The sequence below is a fragment of the Drosophila willistoni genome (genome assembly GCF_018902025.1).
Source record: "Drosophila willistoni isolate 14030-0811.24 chromosome 2R unlocalized genomic scaffold, UCI_dwil_1.1 Seg200, whole genome shotgun sequence".
Classification (NCBI taxonomy): Eukaryota; Metazoa; Arthropoda; class Insecta; order Diptera; family Drosophilidae; genus Drosophila; species Drosophila willistoni.
In genome coordinates this window covers 4,155,300-4,165,367 of record NW_025814051.1, presented here as the reverse complement: position 1 = coordinate 4,165,367, position 10,068 = coordinate 4,155,300, and the positions used below count along the sequence as shown (strand labels likewise).

At 36.2% G+C, this 10,068-nt stretch overlaps 2 protein-coding genes across 5 annotated transcripts; one reads left to right on the top strand and one right to left on the bottom strand.

Moving 5' to 3' along the window:
* Positions 1 to 1,754: 1,754 nt before the first annotated feature.
* On the bottom strand, positions 1,755 to 5,722 carry LOC6641558 (protein pigeon). Of its 4 annotated transcripts, none has more exons than XM_023175423.2 (9): positions 5,572 to 5,722; positions 5,088 to 5,510; positions 4,712 to 5,028; positions 3,465 to 4,652; positions 3,166 to 3,398; positions 2,891 to 3,105; positions 2,600 to 2,824; positions 2,360 to 2,551; positions 2,182 to 2,246 (listed from the first exon to the last, which is right to left on the bottom strand). In XM_023175423.2, exons 1-8 carry the CDS (start codon positions 5,633 to 5,635, stop codon positions 2,385 to 2,387), a joined length of 2,832 nt encoding a protein of 943 aa, XP_023031191.1. In that variant the 5' UTR covers positions 5,636 to 5,722; the 3' UTR covers positions 2,182 to 2,246; positions 2,360 to 2,384. The 4 variants fall into 4 exon arrangements, with proteins under 4 accessions (XP_023031192.1, XP_023031191.1, XP_002064438.2 ...); XM_002064402.4 differs by having other exon boundaries at positions 2,360 to 2,509; XM_023175424.2 differs by lacking the exon at positions 2,360 to 2,551 and having other exon boundaries at positions 1,755 to 2,246.
* Positions 5,723 to 5,976: 254 nt separating this feature from the next.
* On the top strand, positions 5,977 to 7,710 carry LOC6641559 (tubulin gamma-2 chain). Its single transcript, XM_002064403.3, has 4 exons — positions 5,977 to 6,094; positions 6,154 to 6,356; positions 6,421 to 7,011; positions 7,075 to 7,710. Exons 1-4 carry the CDS (start codon positions 6,046 to 6,048, stop codon positions 7,606 to 7,608), a joined length of 1,377 nt encoding a protein of 458 aa, XP_002064439.1. The 5' UTR covers positions 5,977 to 6,045; the 3' UTR covers positions 7,609 to 7,710.
* Positions 7,711 to 10,068: the final 2,358 nt, after the last annotated feature.

The window sequence follows — 10,068 nt, the reverse complement described above, 5'->3', positions numbered from 1 at the left end:
TGCTATCGCGCCCACAATTTAGGTGAAAATAAAGAAAAACAATATAATTAATTTGAACAGTATATTTGTAAAATTATTTTGAAATTTTTGGAATAATTTGAAGTTAAAAAATATATAATTTTAGGTAATTTTTAGAAAATTTTTAACTATTTTTTTTATGTTTTAATTTTGATTTCAATTTTGGGTAATTTAATTTAATTTATTGAAATTTTTGGATTTTTGAGAAATTTCTTAAATTTTTTTTCAACATGCTGGCAGTCTTTTAGCATCGACTTATTGCATCGCTGGATTTGGAAAAAAGCAACTACAGTCCCGAGATGTTGAGTTTATTAGATATTTATGTAAATATTGACAATTATTTGTACAAAAATCAGCCATAAATAAAAAATTTATAAAAAAAATTTTAAAAAACCAATAAAAAATTTTGTTTGTGATTGAATAAAAAAACGGGTTTCATTCCATTATTAAATGAAAAACATACTTGGAAATATTTATTGACTTTGAGCTTGAATATTACAGCACCACGGATACCCAGCACTCTCGGCAAACAGTCATTTTAAATTCTTTTTAAATCGCTAATCGTAAAATGACAAAAGGCCCCACTGTGCGGCGCGACGCAGCTCGACTCAATGGTCGAATGTTGCACGTTCGATACGATTGTTGCATGTTCGGCTGTTTTGTTCGATGTTCGAGTGCCTTATTCGAGTTGGGCAGCTGAAAACAGTGCACACCTAAACTAAAGTTCCTTTCTGCATACGCAGATAGAACAGGACAGGACAAAATTCTTTGTATATAGGCACAAAACATGCACAAAATTTGTAGTAAACTACCTTTAGAGAGGTAATAGTGCCTCTAAAGAGATAGTACCTCTAGTATGGTATAAAAAATTAATTTTAAACCTATTTCGTGTTTGTATGAATTTACCCCTTGGATCTCTTATATATAATCAAAAAACTAAAATTTTTTTTTTTTGTTTTTTTTATTAAAAAAATAACAAGAACATTTGAATTTAAGATCAACGCGATCGTTTGAATATCGATTACATGCTCGGTTAACAAACAGCTGTTTGCCTGTATTGAAATCGATGCTGCAAGGAGGAGAAATGTGGATTACATTTGAAAAGCGACCTCTGGTGTTTAATTTTAGTACCCAATTCAGGGGAAATATATCCAACAAATATGTAGATAAAACAAGTTGTAGGGGCACGACTTAATTATCAAACAGAATTCACAACTCTTACTTCGGCGTTTAAGGCGATTACATACATAGTAATAATAATTTCCGGGAAAACCCCTTAAATTTAAAACATTTCTCTCATCATTAGACTTTACCAACCAATCTAGAATTGTAAGGCCATGTCACTACTTTAACACTAAAACCAGTTGGGTATTGGAGCTGGATTTCATTTTTTCTGTTGTTACCTTTTAAAAAAGTTATTTTTATTTTCCAAATTAGGGTATTTTTATAAACAAATGTTTATTAAAAAAAAATGCATTTGAATTTTGGTGATTAACGTATTAGAAAAAAAGTTGCGCTAATTTAAAGTCAATAAAGTTAAATTTTAAGGGGTGTATCTATTATTTTCATCATGAGTTTACATTTCTTTTTAATTGTTAGATTTTACATCGCAACAAAACAATAGATAAATCACCGAATCTTTCTCTCTATTAATTCTGTTGGTGTTTCATCTAATTCATATTAATAACGCTAGTTAGCGTTCCATCTTGCAATTATTTCGAAATATACTCGGTTCCTTTTAATCGCAAATATTTATTTTATTTCGCATAAATTTAATTTAAGTATTCAATGAATTGCAATAGGAATGTATATATAAGTACAGCTGAGTATGAGAAATAATTTACACAAATGACATATGGAATACTTAAGAACAAAAAGGACAAATTAAAAAAAAAAAAAAAAACAAAACAAAAATTAATTTTACGAGCATACAATATAAACAGTAGATGGGTCTTACCCAGATTGCGAATACATACATACATGTATATTTATTTATATATACTTATCAATACTATTGGCATGTGATTTTTGACACATAACTTTGGCCTGCAAGTAATAAAACTTGAAATGTCTTACAAAATAAATCTACTACTCTTCAACTTTTAATTGATCCAATGAACTTAGCGTTGTTTCAATTAATAAATTATAATCCAATTCGTTTAAACTGGCTTTGGCTGTCAAAAGATCCAAGAATGAATTTAACGAGGACAGAGTTTCGGCTGTAAGATCTGACAAGTAAAAGAAGATAAATATATATTAAAAGAAGAGATATATGTATATATATAAATCAAAATTAAGGTGGGACTATTACTGGCAAACACACAGATTTTGGGCTGCTTACCAGGCGTGGCAAATGAAATGGAAATTTACCATATCGTTGGTCTTTGCTTGAACATAAAACTTGCTATACTCAAAAATGCTGTGCTTAAAATGATAAATAGAAAAACCAAAAGTAGTGAATGACAGACCACAGTATTGGGTTTGCCCAAATCTAATGTAAAATGCGAAATTAAAATATAAAATGAAACCATAACTATGGGTGTGTGAGTGTGTGTGTGTGTGCATGTGGGTGTACACTTACCACTCCTGGTCTGAGAACGTGTGGATATAGCTGCAGCTGAAGATCTTTGATTCTGCGAAGTTTCTTGATGCTGACCAGATAATATATTCGCTGCATGTTCTCGTCCACGTATCATAAGACTTTCGGGATGATGCCAGCATTTCAATAGACGTTGTGCTCTCTGCTTAGGCAAGGCTGAAAGTAGTGAAAGTTTACGCTCCGTACCCAAAGAAGAGTCCTCAATATCTGCAAGAAATAGTAATATTTAATATATAATAGAAATAGTAACCTTTAACTAATGACGTTTCTTACCGTATACAATGGCCTTCATTACATCCACTTGCAATTCGAATACATGATTCTCCACATATTGCAAGAACATATCAAATTCCAAAGCACGATAACCCAAATAGGTAAAGAATGAAGAGAAACCCTCCGGTAAAGGAAAAGCTATGGACTCTACAGCCAGGCAATAGCGTTCTAGTATAAGGAACAGTGAATGTTGTTGATTGCTGGGCATTTGGTCACTGAAAATTTAAAAGAATTAATTTCAATTTACTAATAACTAAAAGCTAAAATTAGTTTACATTAACTGAAATCCTCTTAGGGTTTGTAAACGAGCATCTAAACCAGCGGCACGGCAAACTAAAGAGCATAGTCCACGAGAAAGTTCCAATTGGGCGGAAACAAACTGGGAGGCCACCGCATGAACATGAGCCGGAGCCTGAGAGCGTTCAAAAAATGTCTCTTTTAACCAACGGAATCCAGTATGAGGCTTGGATGAGTGTTTAACCAAATGAACACTCAATTCACGTAGATACTGAAATAGGAAAAGCTCTTTTGGTAAGTATTTCTTTGGGATATTGCGAATATTTTTGAATCTTACCACTGATATGACATGTTCCTGTTTGCTGGCCGTGCATTTTTCTAGCTCAATAAACGGCAGCACTTCATTGCCAAAGGGAAAAGCTGTGCCACTGCCATAATCACCAAAGCCACCGCCACCCGATGATCCGCCATCTGGGGTTAGGGGTGTAGTGCAACGGGATAAAGCCTCCGGCTGATAGCACGCCAAACTGAATATCAATTTCTCGGTAACCTGTTCGGCACTGAAACGTGGCTGCTCCTGTTTAGAGGACTCATTAAGTAATTCCCACAATCTTGTCCAAATATCGGTGCGATATGGTGATAATCTCTGTTGCGGTGAGAGTAACATCATACTGGTATTATGTAATGTTTCATGCGACAGTCCAACAATAATATCGGCAACTTTTGCCTGAATAGGACGCGATGCCATGGCCGTAGTCAGTGGCAAGAGTCTCAGCAATGGTTTGGCTTCATCGGGCAAACCTTTAACAGCAGCAGCATAGCTTCCCGCCACCAAAGCCTCCTTAAGCAACGCCACAGTATCCAAGGATAGAGGACGTTCCAAAATGCTACTCAATAGTTCGGCCAGCACATCCAGATCGCTAGTATGCAAGAGGAAATAATGTATAATGCTTATACGATTATCCAATGAGCTATCATTGCGAAATGTCTCAATTAAATGGGCACGGGGCACAGTAAGTGAAACCAAATCCAAAGTGGCCATATCATAGGCCAATGCACCCCATTTTTTCAATGGTACCAATTGTCCAAGTTGTGGACTACGACTCGTTGGGGCTGGACAAACGATATGACACATGGGCTCATGCTGCAGTCCCACATCCAAAAGATGAACAAAAAATGCTGATGATACCAGTAAATGATGTTGGCCATGCAGAGCAAAAGTTGGGCGCAATAAACGCGCCTTTTGCCAGGGTACACCCGGCATAACACAATGAACCACACAGCCATGATGGAGCAGTGTTACCGAATAGGCAAAGTGCACATCCTGCTGCACATTCGATTGCAATGGTTGATACAGATAATAATGACAGACAAAAAACATGCCCGACCCATCAGCTAGGATAACCAAATTCAATGAGCTATCATGTACACGTAAAGGTACAGCATCATCATCATAACTGGGTGATTCCATTTGATTGGTTGAACCGCTTCCTGGCAACTTGGGCAGATTAAGCGGAATATTTAGCTGAAATTAAGGGATAAATTAGTGTGTATACACAAATGAAAGTGATGTATAAAACTTACCACCGTCTCTGTGGGTTGTTTCTCATTGAATTGAAAGGCCGTTAAAGTAGGACTCAATGTTGGCTTGGACTCAACTCCAGCCTCCTCTTCATCACGTTCATCCAGTAAACTTAAGCTCTTCGCCTTGGGTTTGAGGTGAATATAATACAATGCCTGACTCTCGGCATCCCACTGGGCCCAACTAAAGTTTTTCGCCAGAGTTTCATGCGTCAGCACCGATGTATCCAAATGCCAGGCACTGCCCTCAACAGCACCAGCAGCAGCTTGGCCAGATGTAATGGAACTTTGCTTCACTATGCAGGTAAACTGCTTAATGGCTAAAACAACAAAACCGATTAATTAATATTCCCTTGAATCTTAATATTCTAGTACTAACAATCTTCATGCGTTAGCACTAGCAATTTATCTTGCCAGCAGGTACGCGTGGCACTCTCCACACGCCACAGAAACTGTGTCATTATCTGTTTGGAAGTTGGATCCGCATTTAGTGATATTGCCTTGCCGCCTTCACTGCTTCTGACCTCCACCACAAAGGCCTGATAGAGCCCTTGACTCTTCACCACATAGGATAGCAGGGTGACACTGCTATTAATGCTGGCTTGGATCACTTCATGACAGCCCGGCAAAGTCCATAGTAGGCGGATTAACTTCTTTGTGGCATGAAAATGTCCAATACAAGTCTCTCGACGCTTGATACCTGGCTCCTCTTCCTTCTCGTCATCATCATACTCGAATATCCATGAGGTAAGTAGCGAACCGTCTTGCTCCTGGCCCAAAATACGCCACTCATTTGCCTTTTCTGCGTTCAAACGAAAATAGTGATTCGTATTCGTATTATCTGATAATTTTTGTATACTTACCCTTGTGTCCCTGGGTTGCCAATAGGCCGCAGAAATTAGCTGCCAAGTTTTCTTGGCGCAGCATTTTAATTCTAATTCAACAATTTCTCATTTTCTGCAGACAAAACAGTAAATAAATCAATAAATGGTCACAGCTGTTGCAGAATAGAGTGGCCAGACTTAAATAAAATACCAAAAGCAACACCGTAAACACCTTACTTGGCGCGTAAATTGTGCCATTTTAATTTTATTTGTAATTAACTACGTCCACTTTTGAAAATTTTATAAAAACTCATTCATTTCAAATCTTATAAAAACTCATTCATTTAAACAAACAAAATTTAATATTTATATTGAAAATTTATATTTACAAAAGGTTTTTGTTTTGGCGCAATTGTCCCATAACCAATATGGCAACCTTATTTAGTTTGAAACCGTTATGTGTAGCGAAAAGAAATAAAAGAAAATAAGTAGATTAGAATTATACAGAAAAATATGCCAAGCGAAATAATAACTCTACAATTAGGCCAATGTGGCAACCAAAGTAAGTAAATAAGTTTAAAATCTTAAATGGAAACTCTAATTTAAAACTTTGCTATTAAGTTGGTTTTGAATTCTGGAAGAGATTGTGCCTGGAGCATGGCATTTCCCCAGATGGCCTTTTGGAAGACTTTGCCCTAGATGGTCAAGATCGTAAAGATGTCTTTTTTTATCAAGCCGATGATAATCATTATATACCCAGAGCTGTTCTCTTGGATCTGGAGCCTAGAGTAATTCACAATATAATGACATCGCCATATGCCAAGGTAAGATAAATGATCAACATTTTGTTGATAAAGATTTAAGGAAAGGGTCAAATTGTTATTGCAGCTTTACAATCAGGAAAATGTTTATTTATCTAAGCATGGTGGCGGCGCTGGCAATAATTGGGCCTCTGGCTTCAGTCAAGGTGAACGTGTCCAAGAAGAGATCTTTGATATTGTCGATCGCGAAGCCGAGGGTAGTGATTCCCTTGAGGGTTTTGTTTTGTGTCATTCCATAGCTGGTGGTACCGGGTCTGGCATGGGTTCCTATGTCCTCGAACGTTTAGCCGATCGTTTTCCCAAGAAGTTAATACAGACCTACAGCGTGTTTCCCAATCATGATGAGATAAGTGATGTAGTAGTTCAACCATATAATTCAATATTGACTCTGAAGAGATTAATCAAATGTGCTGATTCTGTTGTGGTCCTTGATAATACGGCTCTAAATCGGATTGCCACCGAAAGACTTCATATCCAAACACCCACATTTACACAAATCAATAGTTTGGTATCGACCATCATGAGTGTGAGCACTACGACTCTGCGTTATCCTTCGTATATGAATAATAATTTGATTGGTTTGACGGCACCGTTGATACCAACACCTCAGTTGCATTTCCTTATGACAGGATATACTCCGCTTCTTACAGATCTCGAGGTGAGTTAACTAACTCAACATTCTCTCATTATGCTAATTGTCATTCCATTCGCCTTTTGACAGACAAAAACCAATGTGCGGAAAACGACAGTTTTGGATGTCATGCGTCGTTTGTTACAACCCAAAAATATGATGGTTTCCACTACAGACAAACAGAATCGTCATTGTTATATATCAATTTTAAATATCATTCAAGGCGAAGTTGATCCCACTCAAGTGCACAAGTCTCTACAACGCATACGTGAACGTAAATTGGCCCAGTTTATACCCTGGGGACCGGCCAGCATACAAGTGGCTCTATCACGCAGTTCTCCTTATGTGCAGACAGCTCACAAGGTCTCTGGTTTAATGATGGCCAATCACACGGGCATAAGTTCTCTCTTTAATCGAGCATTGGCTCAATACGATAAGCTAAGGAAACGTAATGCTTTCCTAGATCAATTTCGTCGTCATGAAATGTTTAAGGATGATTTATCTGAATTGGATTTAGCTAGGGATACGGTGGATTATCTGGTCCAAGAATATGAAGCTGCCACTCAAATAAATTACCGTCAATGGAGTCCCCAAGTGAATACAGCTAAAGTTTTGGGAGCTTAGTTCAATCAATAATTCAGAAACATAATTTATTTAAAGTGATAACATTGTAAAAACTTAAATTTTTAAGATATAAGTTTTATTAAAAAAAAACTGCAAACAAAATGCTCTATATCCCATTTATATGAACTATGAGAATCAGTTTCTCTCAACATTTAGAAGACTGTTTAAAAAAAAAATTGAGTTTTCATACTTTCTTAAAACACGACTATATAAAGAAACGCTTACGATCAAAAATTTGTCTGTAAAAAGTGAATGAAACTATGACTCTACGAGCAGTCGAAGCTAATCAAAAGAAACTTTCATAAGCATTCATAAGCAATTAGAAGGACTAGCGGCCGGGGGATAATTTTCTCCCTGCAAAGGGATCAGAAAAGAAACTCATTTATTACCCTGGATATATGAGCTTCGGGACAGCCAGATAATGATCATTGATAGGTTTGCCTTTTCTGCATCAAACGAAAACAGCGATACATATTCGTTATAGATATCGCCCGGAACAAATCCCAAATTAATAGTTGCGAAGTGGTTATTTAACCTTGGCAGAGTAATTAGTATTAATAAACTAACAAAAATACAAACCGTTAAATCTAAATTCAAAAGTGAAGAAAAAAAATTATTTTTTTTTTTTTTTTTTTTTTTTTTTTTTACCAATTTTTTTTATTTACAATCTGTCCTTGGACAATCAGTAAATTTGGAGATACATAAAAACATAACAGGAATAGTCGGCTCCACTGAGTCAACTATTATATATAAACTCTAAGTTGTACAGACGAGTAATTAAATCTACTTAAGTATTTATACATGTGTATTATATTTATAGGTATATATATTTATATTTATGTATATGTACATATATAAAACAAAAGTTAAATCCTATTTGGAAGATCTAATATATGTAATCTTTTTAGTCTTCTTGTTGTTATATTATTAAGTAGACCTAGAGCTAATGAGTTTGGGTGGTTGTGCAGTCTGTCAATATATCTAACACTAAACTCTGCTATTTCATCCTTTACAAATGGTATATTAAGGTCCTTATGTATTTCAGCATTGGAAACATACCAAGGTGCGTTAACGATTGTGCGTAGGGTTTTCGATTGATAGCGTTGCATAATTTCAATATTTGATTGGCTCGCGGTTCCCCAAAGTTGTAGCGCATAAGTCCAAACAGGCTTTAATATTGCTTTGTAAAGTCTTACTTTGTTTTCAATGTTAAGCTGAGACTTTTGTCCTAATAGCCAGTACATTTTTTTGGTTTTAATATTCAACTGCTTCTGTTTTTCTTTGATATGTGCCTTCCAGGTTAACCTTCGATCAATATGAATTCCAAGATATTTAACTGAATCTCTTTGGGGGATTTCACAATTGTTTAGTAAGACTTTTGGACAATTTCCTCGTCTTAAGGAGTATGTTGCTTGTACAGACTTTTGCGAGTTAACTTTGATTTTCCATTTGTGTAACCATTTTTCTATTAGGCAAATTTCTCTTTGTAGGTATTCTGTTGTCCTGTTAGGAATGCTGCTTGATGCGATTATCGCCGTATCATCTGCATATGTAGCCACGTTGACATTAGATGCGATAGGCAAGTCAGATGTAAATAATGTATAAAGTACAGGGCCTAAAACACTTCCTTGGGGAACTCCTGCATTTATAGTACATAGGTTAGAGATTTCTCCTTGTTGTCGAACATAGAAATGTCTATTGCCAAGATAAGACTTTAATAACAGATAGTAAGGAGCAGGAAGCCATTTCTTTATTTTATACAGAATGCCATCGTGCCATACTCGGTCAAACGCTTGCTGTACATCAAGGAAAACTACGGAGCAGTATTCCTTATTTTCAAGAGCATTAGTGATTACATTAATTAAACGATGGCATTGCTCATGTGTTCCATGCTGCTTTCTGAACCCAAACTGATGTTCGGGTATGATGGAAAGATCGTCCAACACTGGCAACATTCTTCTCAGCAGTATTTTTTCAAATACTTTGGAAAAAGTAGCCAGCAGACTAATGGGACGGTATGATGAAACGCAGTTTTCTGGTTTATTCGGCTTGGCTATCATTATTATTTCAGCACATTTCCACTGGCTAGGGTAGTGTTCAAGACGAAGAATGGCGTTATAAATAAGTGTCAGGAATTCAATCGACTTACGAGACAAGTTCTTTGCAGTGATACCATCAATCTGATCATACCCGGGAGACTTTTTAGTATTAATTATTTTGAATTCTCCGCAGACTTCTTCGAAGCTGGTTTTTCGAATTGGTAGACTCATTTGATTTGGAGAGTCAAGGAATAATTTTATTTCATCTTCTATACCAGCGTCATGAATATCGTTTGGCTGGAAGACTGTATATAGATGTTGAGCAAAAGCGTTTACTTTTTCTTTTTCAGATTTACACCATGTTCCGTTGATATCCTTGATAGGAACTTTCCTGATTGTTGGGCGTTTCAGATACTTCGTA

Excerpts from the sequence above, each read along its gene's own strand:
- LOC6641558 (XM_023175423.2), bottom strand. The coding sequence starts at position 5,635 with ATGCTGCGCCAAGAAAACTTGGCAGCTAATTTCTGCGGCCTATTGGCA. Across the intron at positions 5,511-5,571 it reads GGCAACCCAGGGACACAAGG|AAAAGGCAAATGAGTGGCGT; the intron begins GTAAGTATACAA and ends GTTTGAACGCAG. Across the intron at positions 3,399-3,464 it reads AGGAACATGTCATATCAGTG|TATCTACGTGAATTGAGTGT; the intron begins GTAAGATTCAAA and ends TTCCTATTTCAG.
- LOC6641559 (XM_002064403.3), top strand. The coding sequence starts at position 6,046 with ATGCCAAGCGAAATAATAACTCTACAATTAGGCCAATGTGGCAACCAA. Across the intron at positions 6,095-6,153 it reads AGGCCAATGTGGCAACCAAA|TTGGTTTTGAATTCTGGAAG; the intron begins GTAAGTAAATAA and ends TTTGCTATTAAG. Across the intron at positions 6,357-6,420 it reads TGACATCGCCATATGCCAAG|CTTTACAATCAGGAAAATGT; the intron begins GTAAGATAAATG and ends TTGTTATTGCAG.